Source organism: Epinephelus fuscoguttatus, linkage group LG18 (assembly GCF_011397635.1).
Source record: "Epinephelus fuscoguttatus linkage group LG18, E.fuscoguttatus.final_Chr_v1".
Classification (NCBI taxonomy): domain Eukaryota; kingdom Metazoa; phylum Chordata; class Actinopteri; order Perciformes; family Serranidae; genus Epinephelus; species Epinephelus fuscoguttatus.
This window is the reverse complement of record NC_064769.1, coordinates 627,167-651,060: the sequence shown is the minus strand read 5'-3', so window position 1 is coordinate 651,060 and position 23,894 is coordinate 627,167. Positions and strand designations below refer to the sequence as shown.

Here is a 23,894-nt window from a genome sequence, read left to right as displayed (position 1 = left end):
TGAACTGTTAGCCCAAGCCAGCAGGTGGTCCAGAGAAAGCCCTCCAGTTAGCGATGTGCCTTACAGGGGATGCTTTGTCCAGCCTACTACTACTAAGCCCTGGAGATAGGAATGACTATGATGCATTAGTTGGAGCTCTAAAGAGGCGGTTTGGTCTATGCTCAGCAGCTAGCCTGCTACACTCTGAACTGTGCAGCCGCCAGCGACAGTTGGGAGAGCCGCTGAAGGAGCTCGCCAATGACATTGAAGGACTAGTTCACCGCACCTATGCTCTCATGCCTCCTGCCATCGAGAGTAAATTAGCCTGTGTACGCCTCCACGCACTGGTCAAGTTTCTCTGATAATTTACATCTATGTCTGTGAAAACATGGATGCTTCCCACCCATTGTCCCCTGGACAGCACAGTAGATCTACACAATCAGCACAGTTTCAAGGTGGATACCCAAGATGAGTGTCACTAATTCCGTATCTGACCAAATGTCTTCCCTTCTGTTCCTGAGACATGATGCTTAGTAATGGCCAGAAAAGTGTTTTATGCAGAACATTATGATGTCACAATGAGGTTGACCTTTAATCTTTAAGATATAAAATGTCATCGCTTCATTATTTTATCCTGTTAGACATTTGTGTGAAGTTTTGTCTTGATCAGCATATGAATTCTATGAGTTATGGCCAAAAACATATTTTGTGAGGTCACACTGACCTTGAGCTTTGAAAACAAAAATATAATCAGCCCATTCTGCAGTCCAAGTGAAAGAAAGAAAAAGTGTGTTCTTGAGATATGGTGTTCACGAAAATAAGAAATGCATGGTCACACCGACCTTAAACTTTGACCACTGAAATCCAATTAGTTAATTGTTGAGTCCAGGTCAACATTTGTGCCAAATTTGAAGAATTCCCCTCATGGCGTTCTTCAGATATCACATTCACAAAAATAAGACCGACAAGGTCACAGTGACTGATGTTTGACCACCAAAACCTAATCAGTTCATTGATGAGTCTGAGTGAATGCAAAAGTTGAAATAATTCCCTCAAGGTATTCTTGAGCTATCATGCTTACAAGAATGAGACAGAGGTCACATAGACATGACCTTTGACCTATGACCACCAAAATTTAGTTCAGTTCATCGCTGAGTGCAAGTGAATGTTTGTGTCAAATTTGAACAAACTCCCTCAAGCTCTTCAGGAGAATGAGACAGACAAGGTCACAGTGACCACCAAAACCTAAACAGTTTATTGTTGAGTCCGAGTGGACATTTGTGCCAAATTTGAGGAAATTCCCTTGGGGCATTCTTAAGATGCTGTGTGCACAAGGATGGGATGGGACAGACAACACAAAAACAACATGCCTCCAGCCATGGCTATCACCGGCACAGAGGCATGGTTAATGAGAACACTGCTTCATTGTACAGACATTTGTCACTGAATGTCATTGAAAATAATTGGATCATACAGCATATACATACCTAATGACAGGCCATTGGACACAGATGTACTGTGTGGATCATTTCTGACTGGACTCTGAGACTCTAAGAAGCTGTCATCCAGCAGGTGTCGTGCTTTGTCTATGGGAAACGTGGCACTCCTGCTTTCTGACATGCCATACTGACACATCATGCTGTAGACAGAAATAAGCCATTACAGAACAAGAAAAACACAGAGATTAGGGGGTCAAAGATGTTACAATGCATGTTCTTGTTTCTTTTCCTGTTACTTTTCATATCATGTTACCTAATAATATCATTGTATCTTACTGTAACTGTGCTGCATGACGTGTGTTTGGTTTATGGCAATACCATTTCACTAACTTGTATGTTATTGTTGCTTTGCATATCTGCATGTGTCAGAAAATAGTTATAATAAGTATATTGCTCTGTGTTGCTTGCATGGCAGCATGGGATGAATAGTGGATTTTATTGCTGTAGTTTTTGTTTTTGATTCCTGTTATGTTAAAATAAATCTTTTTTTGGACACCAAGATGTTCTTTCATGCTGCCTTTACTTAGCTTTTACCCATGTGTCCTAGTGTTCCCTGTAGTTCTGTATCAATAACTAACTGACTCTGAGCTTGTAATTTATAAATAGAATTTCTATACAGAAGTAACTTTTTTTACAACTAAAATCAAGACTTCTCTGGGCTTTGTTTGTTATCCCAAATAGCTGCTTGTGGCATCTAGCAAAAACAGGTTCTAAATGTTCAGGATGTTTTGAGGGATGCTTGTTGCATCGTTCAGGGACAGGTGAGAAGTGTTCCTGGATGTGAGGATGTAAGTGTTCTGGGGGAATGCATGTGTTCCTTTCAGTAGGATGAGTAAAAAAGCATAGTAGTTTAGCCAGACAGTTTAGTGTGCATTCAGTGTTATGCGTAAATATGTTTTGGCTTAATTTGCAATAAAATCATTTAGCCTTAAAAATACTTATCTCTCTACCCTGAACATTTGGTCCACCACCCTAACTTTCCTCAAGTTAGCTAGTACAATATAGGATATATGGGATTCTTATATTATTATCATATAAGAATCATACAAACTTTTCCATTCCAGAGTACCACTGGCAGAGAAAGGTCTTTTTGTACAGTTGCAAGACGTGACTGATGTCATCCAAAATGGAGAGTTATTTTTGAAATGAAGACAGATGATTCTGATGCAAGTGACAAAGAGGCCAATTAAGATGGCAGTGAAGTGAATTAAAAAAAACCAACAACCCACTGACTGTCCAGCTGGTGATTATTTGAAAATTTAGTCCCAAACAAACATACACTCCATGCCCTGTGACAAGTATCACTGCTGAAAAAGAATTTTATGGGCCCAAAACTGATTTTGAGATATCACTGATGATGCAGATTCCCTCCACACACCACTGGACTCCTCCGAGAATCACCACCTTAATGTGGTGGAGGGGATTGCATGTCCTTGTGAACAGCCCTTGGTAGAGTCTCCCAAGGCAAAGTGGTCCCAGGGGAGGGACCAGACTAAGAGCAATTCAAGAAGACCTTGATGAAGCCCGATAAGATATCATGGATCTGTCACCCTGTGGGCCCACCACCTGCAGATGGACAGAGATCAGGGTTGGGTGCATTGTGTGCTGGGCGGCAGGCAGGGGCAGGGCCCCTGATGTGCTGATCCCTGGCGTTTTGGACTGGCTCTGGGGACGTGGAATGTCACCTCTCTGGTGGGGAAGGAGCTGGAGCTGGTGCGGGAGGTGGAGCGGTACCAACTAGATATAGTTGAGCTCACCTCCATGCACAGCACTGGTTCTGGAACCAAACTCCTAAAGAGGGGCTGGACACTCACTTTTTCCAGAGTCGCCCAGGGTGAGAGGCGCCGGGCGGGTGTGGGGATACTCTTGAGCCCCTGGCTAAGTGCCGACATGTTGGGGTTCACCCCAGAGAGAGACAGGGTCACTTCGATGCGACTGCAGGTCGCAAAGAGAAGGTCTCTGACTGTTGTTTGTGCGTACGCACAGAACAGTAGTACGGAGTACCCGGCCTTCTTGGAGTCTCTTGGCAGTGTCCTGGAAGGGGTGCCAGCTGGGGACTCCATAGTTCTAGGCAACTTCAACGCTCACGTAGGCAAAGACGGAGAAACCTGGAGAGGGGTGACTGGGAGGAAAGGCCTGCCTGACCTGAACCCGAGTGGTGATTTGTTATTGGAGTTCTGTGCAAGTCATGGACTGGCTATAACAAACACCATGTTCAAGCACAGGGAGGTTCATAAGTGTACCTGGTACCAGAACATCCTAGGCAAAAGATCGATGATCTTGTGGTTATATCATCAGATCTGCGGACGTGTGTTGTCCGCAGAGCTGTCAAATGATCACCACCTGGTGGTGAGTTGGATCAGATGGCGGGGGAGGCTGCCAAACAGACCGGGTAAACCCAAACGTGTAGTGAGGGTGAACTGGAAACATCTGGCTGAGGCCCCTGTGGGACATGGAATCTGAGTGGTTCATGTTCAAAGCCTCCATTGTGAAGGTGGCCACTAGGAGCTGTGGTCGGAAGGTTGTCGGTGCTTGTCGTGTCCAAACCATGCTGTCAGGCTGAAGAAGGAGGCCTTTTGGTTCTGACTGGCCCAGGTGTCTTCTGAAGCAGCAGACAGGTACTGGGTGGCCAGAAGAGCTGTGGCAGTCGCTGAAGCAAAAACCCAGGTGTGGGAGGAGTTCAGGGAGGCTAAGGAGAAAGACTTTCAGTTGGCCTCAAGGAAGTTCTGGCAGACTGTTGGATGCCTCAGGAAGGGAAAGCAGGGCTTGTGTCAGGCTGTGCTCCGCAGAGAAGCTGACCTGAACTGGGGACATCATCAAGCAGTGGAAGAAGCACTTTGAGGAATTCCTGAACCTGGCCGTCACATCCACCATGGAGGAGGCAAGGTCTGAAAACTCTGGGGAAGTCTCGCCCATATCCTTGGCAGAGGTTGCTGAGGTATTCAAAGCTCCCCGTGGACTAGATTCGCCCTGAGATGCTGAAGGCTCTAGACACTGTTGGGCTGTCTTGGCTGACAAGCCTTTTCAGTGTCGTGTGGAGGTCGGGTATGGACCTGTAGAGTAGGGGGCGTTGGTAGTGTAGTGGATAGTGCTGGCGCCCCATGTACAGAGGCAATGCCTCGCTGCAGTGGTCGCAGGTTCGACACTGGCTTGCAACCCTTTGCTGCATGTCAACCCCTACTGTCTCTCTCACCCCATTTCAATCTGTTCTGTCCATTAAAGACAAAAAGCCCCCCCCTCCAAAAAATCTTAAAAAAAAAAAAGGTACCTGCGGAGTGGCAGACCGGGGTGGTGGTTCCCATTTTCAAAAAAGGGGACAGGAGGGTGTGCTCCAACTCAAAGGGTATCACACAGCTCAGACTCCCGGGTGCTCCAGGGAGGCGCCAATTGATTCTTGAACTTCAGATTCATGAGCAATGCAGATTCTGTCATGGCCGTGGAACAGTGGACCAGCTCTTTACCCTTGCTGCTGGAGGGGTTGTGGGAGTTTACATGTAATTTGTGGACTTGGAGAAGGCTTATGGCCACGTCCCTCAGGGGGTCTTGTAGGGGGTACTGTGTACACGTACTGCGTACCGCTATGAGCCACCCTGTCCCTGTATGACCAAAGTGAGAGCTGTCTGCATACTCGGCGTAAAGTCAAACAGGTTCTTGGTAGGTGTTGGCCTCTGCCAGGGTTGTCCCTTGTAACCGATCCTGTTTGTGATATTCATGGACAGGATCTTGAGATGCAGCTGGCGGGAGGAAGGAGTCCGGTTTGGGGACCTCAGAATTGCATCTCTGCTTTTCACAGATTATGCTGTTCTGTTGGCTTCATCACACCGGGACCTCCAGCATGCACTAGGGCGGTTTTAGCCAAGTTTGAAGCAGTCGGGATGAGAGTCAGCACCTCCAAATCTGAGGCCATGGTTCTGTAGTGGTATGAGATACCACTGCCACACTGAACACAAGTCACGGCTTCACCACGCCCTTTCTGGGCTATTAGCCTATCACCGTTCAGGCGAAGGGGATAAAGGAAGGCCGTGCCCCTCCTCCTGACCTCTCGCTTTCTGCCTCTTCGCCCCGCCCACTTCCAGGTTGTTGCACTCGCCGCTCGCAGGTATGCACACCTTAGCATTGTATTTACATTCGGCTGCGTGTTATGTATCCGAAACTGTAACCTTTTTATTAGGTCTGGCGTCTCACCTGCAGTCGAGGTGATTATCCAGGGTGGTCTATCGCTGCCGACCGGAGCATAGCCTGCTGCACGTGGGATACGCGATGTCTGCCTTCCCCTGCCGCAGTGACTCTCTTCACCCCTGTCCCTCTTTGGGCGGACGCCGGTTCTACCCAGCTGGCCACCAGAAAACACGGACGCTAAGCTAAGTAGCCTTGCTGTTTAATTATGGTCTTTTAGCCACGGCTACTGCTACCGTTGCTACCGCTGCTACTACTCTTAGCCACGGCTGCTGCTGCCGCTGTTACTACTCTTAGCCACGGCTGCTGCTGCCGCTGCTGCCACTGCTACTACTGTTACCGCGGCTACCGCTGCTTCGCTGTTTCACTTTTGCTGCTGCTTCGCCGGCTTGGACTGGGCTTCCTGTCGGCTGCGTGTGTGTCAACCTGCTTCGTGCTGTCGGCTCGCTCTCCTGCTTCTGCGAGTGTGGTGCTGCTGGATGTGTGTGGCTGCCACTTGTGCTGACCGGGCTCCCCGATCAGTGGGACGCCACGAGTTCCATCAGGACTTTCAGCCACCCATCTGGACTGGGCTGTGTGTGTGTGCGTATGTATGTGCGTGTGTATGTGTGAGTGTTAATCAAGGTTTGACTTAATTGTTTTGTTTATTTTCTTATTTAAGTATTGGTCGATTCTCTTGAATTTCTTAGTTTAGTTCCTTGTTTTGTTTCGGGGAATATATTGTAATTAAGTTTCATTTGGGAGGGGAACTCCTCAGTTTGAGTCCTCAGTTATTTGTGTTATATCAGTTATGATTTAACTGTTGAGTTGATATCTCTGGCCAGAGACTCCTTGGTTTCCTTTGTGTTTCTTTTGTTTGGTTGATTTATTATTGATCTAAATCCATGTTTGTCAGTTTATTAATTCATTACAATTTGTTTCCTTATGTTATGGGATATTGTTTGTTTTCTTTTTTTTTCTTATCCTTGAGCCTTGACTGTGTCTCTCCTTTTTCCCCTACAGCTGAAGGCCGACAGTGGTGGTGGTGGATTCTCTGGTTGGTGGTGATCCCCTGTGTGCTGTGTGACCCCTGTTCAAGATTTGCTTTGTGTGCACTTCACGTTTTTGCTGTGTGTTTGGGGTGTTCTCCCTTTTCTTTTTGGACTTCACTCCCCCTTGTCACCCCCTCCTCCAGCCGGTAAGCCTCAGTCTGTATCCCCTTCCTTTAGTTGGGCTCTCTTCTCCTTTTTGGTTATTGTGCCAAACCCCGTTGTTTTAACTAATAAAATATTTTTTTTTATGATCATTGAACTCCATCTCCTGCCCTCCCTGAGTGAACGAACCTGAGTGTCTTTCTGGTGATAGTTCACCTTTAATATGGGTCCTTGGGCCCTACCCCAAGGTGGCGTTGTCAGTAAAGAGATAACCTAATATATAAATTAATAATCACCCCCTCGTGTTGCCACAGTTCTCTGCTGGAAACTGGTGAATTGCCCCCTCTGGGTTGGGGGGGAGTTACTGCCTCAAGTGAGGGAGTTCAAGTATCTTGGGGTCTTGTTCACAAGTGAGGACAGAATGGAGTGTGAGATGGATCGGCAGTTTGATGCGGCTTCTGCAGTGATGCAGGCGCTGTGCTGCTCCATCGTGAAATACTGTTCTTAACTTATCAGAGGAGGAGGGGATAGAGGGGATCAAAATCAAAATAAAATAAATAAATAAAACAAAAATCAACCAGCCATCCTCCTCCTCTGATAAGTTAAGAACAGTCCCTTATCAGTGCATAAACCAGACACATCATGCAGCCCGGTTGGTATATTTTAGTACATTCCCTAATTGACCCACAGTGGGCTGGGTGCTAACAGTCACTGTGGAGCATGACACCAATGCAGAGGAAATTATTGGACCTGGAGCAAGTCTTTTATCAACGTTAGTCAAGCAAGTCTCAATTCATCATATTTGCAACTCGAGTCTGACCAAGTGACATTTTTAAGAAGGCGGAAGTTTTTGCGGAAACATGTCAAGGTACGCAATATACTAACATGTCTGACATAAAAGAACACTAAGGTCATTATCAAATCATGTGACTCGAGTCTCCCATCTCTGGTCCCAACCCTCACCTATAGTCATGAGCTCTGGGTAATGACTGAAACAATGTGATTGCAGATAAAAGTGGCCAATATGAGTTTCCTTTCCTCCTTCCTACTCCTACATGTATTCCTATTTCCTTTCAGCTGAGGTGGTTCAGGCATCTGATCAGGATGCCTCCTGGGCGCCTCCTGCTGAAAGTGTTTTGGGCACGTCTCACTGGTAGGAGGTCCCAGGGCAGACCCAGAACACACTGGAGGGATTACATATCTCATCTGGCCAGGGAATGCCTTGGGGTCTCCCAGGAGGAGCTGGAAGGTGTTGCTGAGGAGAGGATGTCAGAGGCGTTTGGCTCCGCCTGCTGCCCCTGCAACCTGGCAGCGGATAAGCGGATGAAAATGGATGGATCGATGGATGGACACCACTAAAGTTTTTCCACAATGTTCAATTTTGTCTTTGCTTTTGAGAGAAAAAGAACTCCCTCTGGGACTATCATTGCAAATAAAGACTGGGTCAAAGACAGTTGTGTGACTGTTATTTTCGATATGTACTCTTATGGTGCTAAATTAGCAATCAACCCTGCGGATGAACCTTAAGATAATCTGTATATTTCTTCAGACAGTTTTTGTACAAATACAGAAATTTTGCTCCCAGCTAGCGTCAAGGTTGCAATACTACAACATTTTTCAAAAATATACTAAAATATAAAAATTTGAAAAGCCTTTATTTCTGCATCAGAGGTCACCTGCAACAACATTCGAAACATCAATATCTGGGCTGCATAGGGTTAACATGGAATTAGACTGATGTTATGTGTTGTATGAATCACATTTTTTTTTCCCCGTTAAAGGGGTTTTTTTGGGGAGTTTTTCCTTATCCGCTGTGAGGGTCTTAAGGACAGAGGGATGTCGTATGCTGTAAAGCCCTGTGAGGCAAATTGTGATTTGTGATATTGGGCTTTATAAATAAAATTGATTGATTGATTGATTGACATCCTAAATATAATTTTGGGAAAGGTCTGTTATGCTTACTTGTTTCCCAGACTATGGCTTTTCCTGTGGTGAGAAGGAGGGGGGGTGGGGATATGAACCCCCACAGACGCGTCAGGGCAAGTAGGCCGTCGGTTGTACCTCAGACACGCAGACACTTCATGGAGCCCTGAAACACAGAAAACACTTCATCACTTCTAACTGCTACAGCTCAGCAATTCTATCTTAGCTTGAATGTATGTGTAGATTTTTCAAGGTGGAAGATAGACAGACAGACAGACAGAAAGATAGATAGATAGATAGATAGATAGACAGATAGTGTGTGTGTTGTGTGTGTGTGTTGTGTGTGTGTGTGTGGAGAGAGAGAGAGAGAGAGAGAGAGGGGACAGTGTCCACAATAAGATCTAATAAAGTTTCCCCTACCATTATATTAGGTGCGTTCAGGTGATGTCACGTAAATAACAAATTCCAGCACTTGAATAGGCCATAACACAATACAGGAGCATGTCAAGTCACACGCCATAAACAACAGCAAAATGAAGTATAAGACTCTTTATCTTATTTACAGAAGTTCTAAGCGCTCATTTCATTTTAGTTCAGTGTGAGCGTCTCTGGTGTTTTGCTGTCATCTATGGCACAAAGTGTTTCACCACCCAGCTTGGAGAAGAGAGCATACTGGGTAGATCTGACTAACTTTAAAGTACTGGAAGTGCACCCTAGGCAGTTGTATGTTTTTGGAAAATAAAAGTATTGGAATCGGACTCAGCGTTAGCAGATACTCAGTATTAAATGTCTCAGATCAGGGGCATAATCCTATATAGCAGCACATATATATACAGTACAGGCCAAAAGTTTGGACACACCTTCTCATTCAATGCGTTTTCTTTATTTTCATGACTATTTACATTGTAGGCACTGAAGGCATCAAAACTATGAATGAACACATGTGGAGTTATGTACTTAACAAAAAAGGTGAAATAACTGAAAACATGTATTATATTCTAGTTTCTTCAAAATAGCCACCCTTTGCTCTGATTACTGCTTTGCACACACACTCTTGGCATTCTCTCCATGAGCTTCAAGAGGTAGTCACCTGAAATGGTTTTCCAACAGTCTTGAAGGAGTTCCCAGAGGTGTTTAGCACTTGTTGGCCCCTTTGCCTTCACTCTGCGGTCCAGCTCACCCCAAACCATCTCGATTGGGTTCAGGTCCGGTGACTGTGGAGGCCAGGTCATCTGCCGCAGCACTCCATCACTCTCCTTCTTAGTCAAATAGCCCTTACACAGCCTGAAGGTGTGTTTGGGGTCATTGTCCTGTTGAAAAATAAATGATCGTCCAACTAAACGCAAACCGGATGGGATGGCATGTAGCTGCAGGATGCTGTGGTAGCCATGCTGGTTCAGTGTGCCTTCAATTTTGAATAAATCCCCAACAGTGTCACCAGCAAAACACCCCCACACCATCACACCTCCTCCTCCATGCTTTACAGTGGGAACCAGGCATGTGGAATCCATCCGTTCACCTTTTCTGCGTCTCACAAAGACACGGCGGTTGGAACCAAAGATCTCAAATTTGGACTCATCAGACCAAAGCACAGATTTCCACTGGTCTAATGTCCATTCCTTGTGTTTCTTGGCCCAAACAAATCTCTTCTGCTTGTTGCCTCTCCTTAGCAGTGGTTTCCTAGCAGCTATTTGACCATGAAGGCCTGATTCGTGCAGTCTCCTCTTAACAGTTGTTCTAGAGATGGGTCTGCTGCTAGAACTCTGTGTGGCATTCATCTGGTCTCTGATCTGAGCTGCTGTTAACTTGCGATTTCTGAGGCTGGTGACTCGGATGAACTTATCCTCAGAAGCAGAGGTGACTCTTGGTCTTCCTTTCCTGGGTCGGTCCTCATGTGTGTCAGTTTCGTGGTAGCGCTTGATGGTTTTTGCGACTCCACTTGGGGACACATTTAAAGTTTTTGCAATTTTCCGGACTGACTGACCTTCATTTCTTAAAGTAATGATGGCCACTCGTTTTTCTTTAGTTAGCTGATTGGTTCTTGCCATAATATGAATTTTAACAGTTGTCCAATAGGGCTGTCGGTTGTGTATTAACCTGACTTCTGCACAACACAACTGATGGTCCCAACTCCATTGATAAAGCAAGAAATTCCACTAATTAACCCTGATAAGGCACACCTGTGAAGTGGAAACCATTTCAGGTGACTACCTCTTGAAGCTCATCGAGAGAATGCCAAGAGTGTGCAAAGCAGTAATCAGAGCAAAGGGTGGCTATTTGGAAGAAACTAGAATATAAAACATGTTTTCAGTTATTTCACCTTTTTTTGTTAAGTACATAACTCCACATGTGTTCATTCATAGTTTTGATGCCTTCAGTGAGAATCTACAATGTAAATAGTCATGAAAATAAAGAAAACGCATTGAATGAGAAGGTGTGTCCAAACTTCTGGCCTGTACTGTATACATATATATATATATATATACATACATATATATATATATATATTATGCAGCCAGTGGGACAGAAGCCAGTGTTCTCATTGTTCTCATTGGGCCAGTACCAAGCCTGGATACCAGATCGGTCGAGGCCCGGGCTAACAACGACTGCCACTGGTGTTGTTGACCTACAGGGTGCTGGTGGAAAGTGTAAAGGTAGCAAGGCTAGAAGCTTAGGAGCAGGGTTCAAGCTGTTTTATCATGGTGTGGATGGGAAGAGAAATGCAGTAGGAGTTATCCTGAAGGAAGAGTTTGCTAGGAATGTTTTGGAGGTGAAAAGAGTGTCAGATAGGGTGATGAAATTGAAAGGTGTGATGGTCAATGTTAGTGGTTATGCCCCACATGTAGCATGTGAGTTAGAAGAGAAGGAGAAATTCTGAGGTAAGTTAGATGAAGTGATGCAGAATATCCCCAGAGGTGAAAGAGTGGTGATTGGTGCAGACTCCAGTAGACATGTCGGGGCAGGGGACAGAGGTGATGAGGAAGTGATGGGCAGGTTTGGTATCCAGGATAGGAACGCTGGAGGACAGATGATGGTAGACTTTACAAAAAGGATGGAAATGGCTGTAGTGAATACTTTCTTCCAGAAGAGGCAGGAACATAGGGTGACTTAAAAGAGTGGAGGTAGGAGCACACAGGTGGACTACATCTTGTGTAGACAATGTAATCTGAAGGAGATCAGTGACTGCAAAGTTGTGGTAGGTGAGAGTGTAGCCAGACAGCATAGGATGGTGGTGTATAGGATGACTCTGGTGGTGAGGAAGATGAAGAGGACAAAGGTAGAGCAGAGGACGAAGTGGTGGAAGCTGACAAAGGAAGAGGGTTGTATGGTTTTCAGGGAGGAGTTGAGACAGATGACAAATGACTAAAATGTGACTAAAACTAATGAGAATTTTCATCTCAAGACTAAGACTAAATCTAAAATTGCTGTCAAAATTAACACTGCCTGTCAGTCAACTTTAAAAAAATCTAAAATCATGCTTTTAAAAAAGCCCAGATCTCAGGAAAAAAAAAATCACCCTTTATGATTAAGTTTGGAGTCTCCTCAGTCATCAGGACTACATCAGATGGCACAAGCCTAACATAGAGGCCCTGCAGACAGCAATCTGTAGGTCCATAATAAACATCCAGAGAATCCATGCATGCAGAGCACAATTAGCCTGCTGTCCACTGCTTATTTGATGTCAAGAAAGAACACATACATTTTGGTCACATCTCAAATTGAGCACCAAGGATACACTGAGATTTCAGGCACTACAAACCCAGGAACTGAACCCCCAAAAGAGTCCTTTCTTTCAGCTGACCCTGAGACTCACTGATTAAATAAGATCCAATACTGTTCAACCTCAGGCCAACACTGCTTTCCAACCACTAATCAGAGTACACACAATGATTCAGTTAACAGAAGAACTAACTAAAATTCCAATCTGGCCCTAAACCATGAACATAAATTGACAGAGTATCTCTTTACTATCAGAGATATAAAGCAGAGACAGATCCTGACAAGATACAGACTGAGTGACCACAGTCTATCCATTAAGAAAGGAAGTCCTGATTACCAGCAGAAGAAAGAGTCTGTGCTCAGGAAAAGGAGAGACAGAGATGTACTTCCTCTTAAAATGTGACAAATATGACAACTTCACAGTGGAATACTTGAAGAAATTTGAATTGTTAATCCCAAACTTCACAGATTTAGATAACAATGAAAAACAACAGACTGAGGAGAGGGACATGCAGCATATTCAGCTGCACAATATGTGACTACAGGTTGAAGACTGAGAGACACATAATAAGAAACATCATCACTGAATGGGACAAATGATTGTGTTGACATCTTGACACATTCTGGGGTTACAACAATATGAGATTTCCACAGTACAATAACCATCTCAGGAAATATTAGTGTCATGGTATTACAGAATTATTGTTAATATACTATACAATAACTGTCATGGCAGTGAAAATACATTCATTCATTCATCTTCTAACCGCTTCATACTCTTGAGGGTCGCGGGGGGGCTGGAGCCTATCCCAGCTGACATCAGGCGAGAGGCAGGGTACACCCTGCACAGGTCGCCAGACTATCGCAGGGCTGACAAATAGAGCCAAACAACCATTCACGCTCACATTCACACCTATGGACAATTTAGAGTTATCAATAAACCTAGTCCCCAGTCTGCATGTCTTTGGACTGTAGGAGGAAGCTGGAGTGCCCGGAGAAAACCCACGCTGACACGGGGAGAACATGCAAACTCCGCACAGAAGGGCTCCCACGCCCGGGATCGAATCGGCAAACCTCTTGCTGTGAGGCGAGAGTGCTAACCACCACACCACCGTGCTGCCCAGCGGCACAGTCAAAATATAATCTATATCTTACCTTTACCTTTATTTATTCAGGGAGGGCCAAAAAAACCCACCCGGGATCCAGAGGTGTAACTATAGACCAATATCTAATCTTCCCTTTCTTTCAAAGATCCTTGAGAAAGTAGTTGGAGACCAGCTGTATGATTTTCCTCCATGATAATAATTTATTTGAGGAATGTTAGTCAGGATTTAGAGTGCATCATAGCACTGAGGCAGCACTAGTTAAAATTACAAATGACCTTCTGATTGCTTCAGACAAAGGCCTCGTCTCTGTACTTGTTTTATTAGATCTTAGTTTGGCGTTTGACACAGTTGACCATCACATTCTGCTACAGAGACTGGAACACTTAATTGGCCTAAAAGGTTCTGCACTAAGCTGGTTTAAATCTTATTTATCTGATCGTTTTCAGTTTGTTAACGTTCATAATGAATCATCCTTATGTACTAAAGTTTGTTTTGGAGTTCCGCAAGGTTCTGTGCTCGGACCAATCCTATTTACTCTATATATGCTTCCTTTAGGTAACATAACTAGAAATCACTCTGTAAATTTCCATTGTTATGCGGATGATACACAGTTGTATTTATCAATGAAGCCAGAAGAAAGCAATCAATTAACTAAACTTCAGAATTGCCTTAAAGACATAAAACCTGGATGAGCACCAATTTCCTGATGTTAAATTCAGACAAAACTGAAATTATTGTTCTTGGCCCCAAACAACTCAGAGATTCTTTATCTGATGACATAGTTTCTCTAGATGGCATTGCTCTGGCCTCTAGCACTACTGTAAGATACCTCGGAGTAACATTTGATCAAGATTTGTCTTTTAATTCTCATTTAAAACAAACCTCACGGACTGCATTTTTTCATCTGCGTAATATTGCGAAAATTAGGCCTATCCTGACCCGAAAAGATGCAGAAAAATTGGTCCACGCTTTTGTTATCTCAAGGCTGGATTACTGTAACTCTATTATCAGGTAGCTCTAGAAAGCCCTTAAAAACTCTCCAGCTAATTCAGAATGCAGCAGTACGTGTACTAACAGGAATTAAGAAATGAGATCGCATTTCTCCTGTTTTAGCTTCTCTGCACTGGCTCCCTGTAAAATCCAGAATTGAATTTAAAATCCTACTGTTAACTTATAAAGCTCTAAATGGTCAAGCTCCGTCATATCTTAGAAAGCTCATAGTGCCTTATTATCTCACCAGAACACTGCTCTCTGAGAACGCAGGGTTACTCGTGGTCCCTAAAGTCTCCAAAAGTAGATCAGGAGCCAGAGCCTTCAGCTATCAGGCTCCTCTTCTGTGGAATCATCTTCCTGTTACGGTCTGGCATGCAGACACCGTCTCCACATTTAAGACTAGACTTAAGACTTTCTTCTTTGATAAAGCTTATAGTTAGGGCTGGCTCAGGCTTGCCTTGTACCAGCCCCTAGTTAGGCTGACTTAGGCCTAGTCTACCAGAGGACCCCCTATAATACACCAGGCACCTTCTCTCCTTCTCTCTCTCTCTCGTATCCTATTACTGCATCTTGCTAACTCGGCCATTCTGGATGTCACTAACTCAGCTTCTTCTCCGGAGTCTTTGAGCTCCACTGTCTCTCAGGTTAACTCATATCGCAGCGGTGCCTGGATAGCGTGACGTGTGTGGTTGTGCTGCTGCCGTGGTCCTGCCAGATGCCTCCTGCTGCTGCTGCTGCTGCCATCATTAGTCATTAGTCATACTTCTTCTGTTATTATACACATATGATTATTATCACACATGTATACTGCCAGATACTAATATATACTTTCAACATATTGTACCACAGTAGCCAGAACTATAACGATAATATTATTACTTCCATTAATGTTGTTGTAAGCTACTGTCATTACCGTCTGTCCTGCATATCTCTCTCTCTCTCTCTCTCTCTCTCTCTCTCTCTCTCTCTCTCTTTCTTTCTGTCTCATTGTGTCATATGGATTACTGTTTTACTGTTAATTTATTATGCTGATCTGTTCTGTACGACATCTATTGTACGTCTGTCTGTCCTGGAAGAGGGATCGCTCCTCAGTTGCTCTTCCTGAGGTTTCTACCATTTTTTTCCCCCCGTTAAAGGGTTTTTTTGGGGGAGTTTTTCCTTATCCACTGTGAGGGTCCAAAGGACAGAGGGATGTTGTATGCTGTAAAGCCCTGTGAGGCAAATTGTGATTTGTGATATTGGGCTTTATAAATAAAATTGATTGATTGATATATTGGTTTTAAGGTATACTGTGATATGATACCGTGTACATTTGTTTATCTACGATATTGGAAAAAAAAAATGCAACTGGATGGAGAATTTCCCCTTTAGTTATTTTCTAAGGGAAGACTTTTTACACAAACTTCTATTAGTTATTATAGTTTCAATTATAGGAATGAAACGTTTGATTAAACACAAACATTTTTAGTCTTTTGAGGGTCATTGTATTGTATAGATTTGAGACTGAGATTAAGATTGTAGACTGAAACTGTGAACAATGAACTAATAATCTGGGGATGATCACAGTTTAAATCACATGCAGCACCACCATCAGAGAGTTCTCCCTGTTTACATGCAGTGAAGTATGAACTGTGTGAATGGATCATGTCATGTGGGATTTCTCTTGGTTTTTCCCTTGCACATGTTTTACTGCACCATGCCATCTTGCAGTCACTTGTTGTACATGGAGAAAGTGAGTTAACCAAATTCTTCTGTTTGGCAGTGTATGAAGTACATGACACTTGTTTATTTTGCATGGGACAGCAAGACCGTGGACCGCGCCAGAGGAGCCTTTTTCTGCCATGTCATATAACTCCAAATGATTCATCTGACCAGCATGAGGGGGACAAAATCTGCAGTTATTACATACTAAAAAGATATTAAAACAACTATATGTACAAGTTCAATCAAAACAGGACCTTTAATGTGTCGACACTGAACAGTGAATAAAAGACAAAAGGGAAATCACTTAAAATGCACACTTTTTAACTGCAGAAGTCATCAAAATATAATTAGTTTCAGTCCACTGGTGGTAGTATTATGCTGTACTTTTTAAAATTTAATATTTTTGCTTACCCTTTTCTTTGTTTGCCACTTTATACCTTTTCTCCGCTACATTTCAGAGGCAAATATTACTCCAAATCAGCCTATAAAATACAATGCTTTGTTAAAGATTGAACTACCTCAGTGTATATAAGTAGGTAAAATTAGCTCCACCTCAACCAGCTACAACAGTAAAATGCTGCTTACATATCAGTGCATCAGCAAGAGGGGCAACACACGCCGCGTCTTTAGGGACCGTACACATGCTATGTTTTTTGTGCCCTCAAATTCATTGTACTCATGCAGCAGACTTGCTGAAACACCGTCACGCACCGTCGAGGCACGCACTCGTTCTGGAGCACCTATTTTTAAGGGTGTGACGGCTGCGCCCTGAGATAAACTGAGTTAAACTTTTGGAACTCAGCAGCACTCACTGCATGTCATGTGAGAAGAGACAACCAATCACAGCCAACAGATATCTTTCCCTTCATCCCTAAATATCAGTCTGTGATAAATACGGAAGAAAAGTTTAGTGCAGTCATCATTTTAGTGCAGAGATGCCAAAGATTTACATCTGTTCCACAGACAATAGGCCTACACACAAACTGGGCCTGGAAGAAGATCAGCTCTGCACTCAGGATTTCAAGTAAATAGGCTAGGTGCTTGTTATGGTTGCTTAGCAACCTCAGACACAACCTGCTGCCATGCTGCCAGCATGTGTTACAATAGCCCCTTTTCCACCAACATTTCCAGGAACTTTTATTACCAGGAATTTATTTACCTGGGTAGAAGAATTCCTGGTAATCTGTGTGGTTTGCGCTTCCACCGCACCACAAAGTTCCAGAAAATTAATACAAATTAGTGTGATGACGTAGATGATTCGGCGTGTGCCCTGTATTTGGCTCCGCCAGCTTGGCTGGTTACGTGCTTACGAGTTGGGGCTGTTTGTCTCAGCCAACAGCTAAGTTTAAAAGTGTCAAACTAAGTTAGTCTACATACAGACAGCTGTCATTTGAGCTTATTAGTAACAATTCACTATCAGCTGAACTAGCGTGCAGTCCTTGTGTAAGACATAACATTAGTGATGGTGGATGAGAGACTGTGGATGGAGCATATTGATTATCGCTGTCTGCATGTTTACACGTTTGTGCCTGCTGGACACATGTATTGATAAATTATTTGTTTCTTACTCACTAAGGGTTACTTACAGTCACTTACAGTAATGAGTGTAGCTGCCGTGAACACGAGTCATTTTGTGTGTGTGTGTGTGTGTGGGGAGGAGATCAGCGCTGGCACAGAGCGCAGAGGAGAACCGATACCGATAGTGCTTATCAATACTACGGTCTTTGACAGTGTAGCCCCGGGCTAATTTAATACCGGGTTTCGGTAACAATCCTTTATCAATCAGCGGCAGACACACTGACACGGAAGTGTGGAACGCTGCGTGTTTGTTCCACCGATCAGCGTTCTTCAGCAAACAGCCCCGCCCCTCAAGAATTCTGGGTAATCTGAAAAGTTTTTGGATTTGTTATTCCCCCCAAAAGCTGTAAACCTATGGGTGGTTTGGGTTTGAGTGCTTACAGTGCGATTAGTTAAACTGGTGATAAGGAGAACAAATGAATAAGGAGAACAAATGAATTGCATTCCCGCTGTCAGGTCAAACTGGAATAAACTAAAGAACTGAACAGTAACTAAAAGACATGCAAGGCTGAGGAATCCACTTCCACAGTAAACCGGAAGGAGGAACCTTTGCACCATCGCCCAGTTACTGCCCGGACCATTAAAGGCGCACATCATCACAGGTAAAGAGCAAACAAAGGTACACAGACAGCAGGCGTAGATCTGTTCCCTCATCCTTCACATCCTGCAGTGAGCCAATGCAGAGTGAGAGCGTCTAAAACACCAGAGAGGCAGCCGGTAAATGCTGAACTTTTTAATGAAGAGACTTTTGCATGGAGGTAGTTGATTGTGATTAATTGGTTGTGCTAACACTAGCTTAGCCACGGGGTCGGACGCCCAGTAACGCGTGGCTTGGTAACTGATTGTCTGTGTGCACTGATTGCTTGTTAATCTCCCTCCTGACTTTTGAAATGTGTTAAAAAATGTAATGTGTAAATTGTAAATTTAAATTGGTATGTGTTGAGCACATCTTAAAGTATTTCACTTTGACATTTAGTGAATTATGCAATGAATGTTGATTGTATTGGGTGTGTCACAGAAGTAATTAGTAGTAGATTGGGAGAGCAATTTGAATATAACATGATTTGAAACATTTCATATTCACAGATTCAATTCAAGCATTTATACTCATACATACTTTTAATTGTAAGCATTTTTTGTAATTTGTGAAAGTGTAATTTTGTAATTTCACTTTATTAAAATTTGACCATAAAATTTAATGTTAAAACCCTTTAAAAATTAAGGTTAAAAAGCCTGTAAAAATCTGTAATTAGGTTAAGAAGTAATTCTTGTTAAAATACATTTAATGGTAAAATACAGACATTGAGACAATTTAAGTTAAAAACACATTAAAATATACATTTAAAACAACTATAAATATTTAAAAAGTAGTGAAATTCATACTTACCTGAAACTATGCTAAAACCATTTACAGCAGTGGGTAACTTTATTTGCACTTGATTTGTAATTTAATGTAAATATGATTGGGTTTCACAATATTTAAGTGTTTATTTTTTGGTATTTTGTATACTTATTTTCTGTTGGTGATTTGCAATAGCATTTGCATTGTGTACAGACTTTAAACTTTTTTTCTGTTTTGTGTTTCTTTGATTGAAAGGTTTTTCACCTACGCATGGCAAATGGCATAAAATGCTTGCACCTGAAAAATAAAAGAAGAAAAAGGAAAAGTGGCCTGGTCATTGAGTGAAATCCAGTTAAGACCTCTGGTAGATGCCTCTCTCCCTTTCAAGTGGGGATATTGCATGGGAAACATTTAAGAACTTGACACCCGCTAATAACAAGCATTCCAGAACACAAAGAAATTGTGTAAGTACGTGTGCTTGTCCAAACTTGTGTATCGATTCAACATGGAAGAAGACACTCTTGTAATTTGTGCTGCCATGTGGTACCTGTGTAGAGGTAGCCACCATTGGGTCTAGGTTCACGATATCCTCCGGGGCTGCGAACAGCATGGGGAATATCATCGGCTGGTGCGGGAGCCGCGGCTGGATGGGGAGAGGTTCCAGCGCTACTTCAAACTGAACATTGATCAGTTTGACAGCTTGCTGCTTTTTTTAAAGTAGGAATGAATGTGTGGTAGGAACTAAAAGTTTCCGAGGATGTTCTCTGGGTTCCACACAGGCGATGGACATCTACATTCCGATTGGTTGCTGGTCATTTGCAGCTCAAACGCGTCATAGCTAATTTGCATAAAGTTAACCAGTCTTCAACTGTCATTTGCAGCTCAATTTGCCAAACTGCCGCTGCTCATCGCTTTTGCAGCTCAAAACGCCTCTAGTCACCACTTGTCCATTGAAAATTAATTAGACCTGTCGCCTTTGCAGCTCTGGCAGCTTTTGGTGTGAACGTACAATGAGACAGGCAAAGGTGGACTACAAAAGGAAGGTGGAGAGTAGGCTGCAGCAGAACAACATCAAAGAGGTGTGGAAGGCAATGAGGAACATCAAAGGCTATTCAAAGAAGAATAGTCAGCCACTTCTTGCCTAAATTTGAGTACATATGTCAATTCTGGTACACTGAGAGCAAGTGTACCGGAGTCAAATTCCTTGTATCTACACACGTACTTGGCAAATAAAGCTGATTCTGATTGTGATTCTGGGTTATGGATGGTGATGTGGACAAAGCCAACAACTTCAACCTGTTCTTTAACAGGTTTGATGGAGGGGACACCCTACCCCTGCATCCATCCCCCCTTTCTAAGGTGTCACTTGCTGCTGCTGCTCCACCACTGTCTCCTTGAAGTAGCCCCACCCCCACTACTGCAGCTACAGCTACAATATCTACCTGTCACAGCCTGCATTCTGCTCCCCTGCTCTCCCAGTTTTACTCTACCTGCCAGCCACTCCCACCTGATCACCCCATTTCACTTAGCTGCTTCTGCAGCTGCAGTTCAGCCATTTGGCACTCATCTCCACAGGATACCTCATGGCCACACCTAAAGCCTAGTTCACATTACATCATTTTCACCGCGATTTTGACATCGCAGAGGTTCTTGAGAGCCACCTTGGGTCGGAGGTGAGTTGGCAGATAGTCTGCCACGACGAGTCCTCATGTGTGAACAAGCCTACGAGCTAGTCGCCCCCTCATCTGTGACTGGGACTGGATATCTGGCATGCTAGAAAACTGGAGAAGTCTGACACGACTGACAAAGAGCGTCAGCCAATGAGAGGCGGGATACGTCCCACATAAGCAAGCTGGAGGAAGAAAGAAATGTGAGGAGGACAAGCCACAGAGTTGCCACTTGCCAGGTCCGGTTTCTAAAGTGAAGTTGCTTATTTGGGCTTGCTCTCTAAATGTCACCTTTCTCTATATATATCCGTCTAATAAATTATTTAAACGCATGATAGTTGCTTCTTTTGGGCTTGTTTCCATAGCCCTGATTGCTTGTTTCTCTCCCAAGATCTGGCAACACTGAAGCCGGCAAGCAACAACAACAATGGTGGTGTCCACAGGATCACGGGGAGCACGTTGTGTTTGGACCCAGGCCCTGGAGGCAGATCTGATTCAACACTGGGAAGAATATCCATGCCTTTATGATGTGTTGTCTCCAAGTTTGGTGACGTCACTGCATTATCGGGGGCTCTGTCGGCGAGGGCTAGGTGGAGACACTGGTTACACAGGTCATAACACAGTTGGCGAGAATCCCGCTGACAGAAACACACGTTGCCAGGTATGAACACTCAAAAGATTACGATAGTCTCCGCGACGCAAAGTCAGGGTGCAAAGAGTGTAGTGTGAACTAGGCTTAAGTGAGATCCTGGCCCATGAATTCAGTCTTTAAACTTGATTGGGCACAACTGTCACAGTGACATGTGACTCTGTGATGTCACCAAGCCCACTTAGGGAGATGATTCTACTCTCCTGCTATCTTTCTCCTGAGCTTCTGATGGGCTCTCTTGCCCCGAACCTCTGAAGAGGTAGGATGTAGGCAGGAGGACCTGCTAGGCCCTTCCCCCATTCTCTCACCTCTGCATGTTCACAGCAGGAGCTGCAGCTCTGCTCTCAATGTGGCCTGCTCCTAGCAGACTCAAAACCTGAAGACCAGTCAAGTTAAGCCCTGTTTCCACCAAACACTTAAGGTATGGTACCTTTTGAACCAAAAGTACCCTTCAGGCATGGTACCTAGACCCTAGCATTTCCACTGCAAACCATACCATGTGGGTGGGGTTGTTGTCACTAACTGCTCCGTCCAGTACTCACTGTATTTCCTCATAATTGGTGACACAGAGGGAAGTCTGCCTCTCATTTATCGTCTGCACATCGTTTATCGCTGCAGTGGGAGTCTCCCTCCATTGGATATTTAAAAATAGTGTGTTTGTGCATTTAGTCCTTCTAAGGCAAGCTCAGGGGTTTAGTGTTGCCATAGCCCTACGCTACGTGACCCTTTTCTTTTCTCTGAGTGAGGATTAGAATATATGCAGTTCACATTACCCAGCTGAAATTACATATACTATGTATACATTCATAGGGCTAGATTTAGCTGCTAACGAGAGTCTGACACTGTGCAGAGGATCATTCTTCGTCTTGGGGGTCATGTATGTTATTGTGGGTCCATGTCATTGGTCCGACAGCCCATTGATCCGACATCCCATTAGTCCGACGTTCTGTTGTTCCAATATGTGATTATACTAGGCTATACTGTATTTGTGTACCATAGAGGATCAGCAAACGCAACAAAAGTAGGCTACTGGTCAAGATACAAGTGTCATAAAGAGGAGAGAATGAAACACCATAACCTCCTGTTATTAACTCGGGGTCTGGGTTGTGTGGAGAGCTCTCCGCGGTGCTGAACGGCTCCCGGCGGGCGTATTTCTGCCTTGATGGTGCACCGCGACCGGCTCTGGGTCAGCTGGAAAAGGCTTGAGGCAAAGCAGGCTCACAGCTTATGTGTTTGCCACTTTCTTTTTCATTTTAACCCACACCATGATCTTTTCCTAACTCTAATCAATTGGTTTTGTGCCTAAACCTAGCCAGACCTTAACCACAGGGCATCATGATGATTTCGGAACAACGGGACTTCGGAACAATGGGTTTAATATGGTCGGAACAATGGGATGTCGGACCAATGGGTTGTCGGAATAATGGGCTGTCGGACCAATGGGCAGACCCCGTTATTGTGCTAGAGGTGGCTTTGCAGTGACCTGGCAGCGGTTTGATCTTTAGTTCAGCTGCTTCAGTGGACAGGCCCCAAGCATCTCAGAGAACACTGCTATTTTTTTTTCATGATTTTGAAACCAAATATTATTTACTTGGCAATTTTTTAATCATTGAAATCTGGCTGGGTGGTCAATAACAGATTTATCTGTGGTTCAACAAACTGACATTTATTTTTGCTTCCCCCTGGACTTTAAGACAGCAGGCAAACCTAAAACACCGTCAGCTACAAAACACAGTCCATCCATCCATCCATCCATCCATTTTCATCTGCTTATCCGGGGCCAGGTCTTGGGGGGGCAGCAGCAAAGCACCCCAGACGTCTCTCTCCCCCCAGCAACACTTTTCAGCTCCTCCTGGGGGACCCCAAGGCATTCCCAGATGTGATATGAAATCCTCCAGTGTGTTCTGGGTCTTCCCTGGGGCCTCCTTCCAGTGGGACATGCCTAAAAACACCTCCAGCAGGAGGCACCCAGGAGGCATCCTGATCAGATGCCCAAACCACCTCAACTGACCCCTTTCAATGCGAAGGAGCAGCGGCTCTACTCCGAGCTCCCTCTGGATGTCCGAGCTTCTTATCCTATCTCTAAGGCTGAATCCCATGGAGGAAACTCATTTCAGCCGCTTATATCTGCAATCTCAGTCTTTCGGTCACTACCCAGAGCTCATGACCATAGGTGAGGGTTGGGACGTATATGCACCAGTAAATTGTAAAACTTTGCCTTCTGGCTCATCTCCCTCTTCATCACGATGGTCCAGTGCCCACATCACTGCAGAAGCCGCAACAAACTGCCCATCCATCTCACGCTCCATTCTGCCCTCACTTGTGAGCAAGACTCCAAGATACTTGAACTCACTCGCTTAAGAAAGTAACTTCATCAGTCCACAGGACTTCTTTCCAGAAAGCATCAGGCTTGTTTAGATGTTCC

The 23,894-nt window shown here is 44.2% G+C and overlaps 1 protein-coding gene across 8 annotated transcripts in view; it reads right to left on the bottom strand.

Annotated features, from left to right (window-relative positions):
• ralgps1 (Ral GEF with PH domain and SH3 binding motif 1) overlaps positions 1-23,894 on the bottom strand; it is a 315,193-nt gene that overhangs the window by 38,413 nt on the left and 252,886 nt on the right. For 7 of the 8 annotated variants that reach the window (XM_049604029.1, XM_049604031.1, XM_049604030.1 and 4 more), the window contains 2 exons: positions 8,750-8,876; positions 1,467-1,618 (listed from right to left, as the gene is read on the bottom strand). In XM_049604029.1, the coding sequence (XP_049459986.1) occupies positions 1,467-1,618; positions 8,750-8,876 (279 nt within the window). Of the gene's footprint in view, positions 1-1,466; positions 8,093-8,749; positions 8,877-23,894 lie in introns of those variants that run through there. The other variant, XM_049604034.1, reaches the window with a different exon arrangement.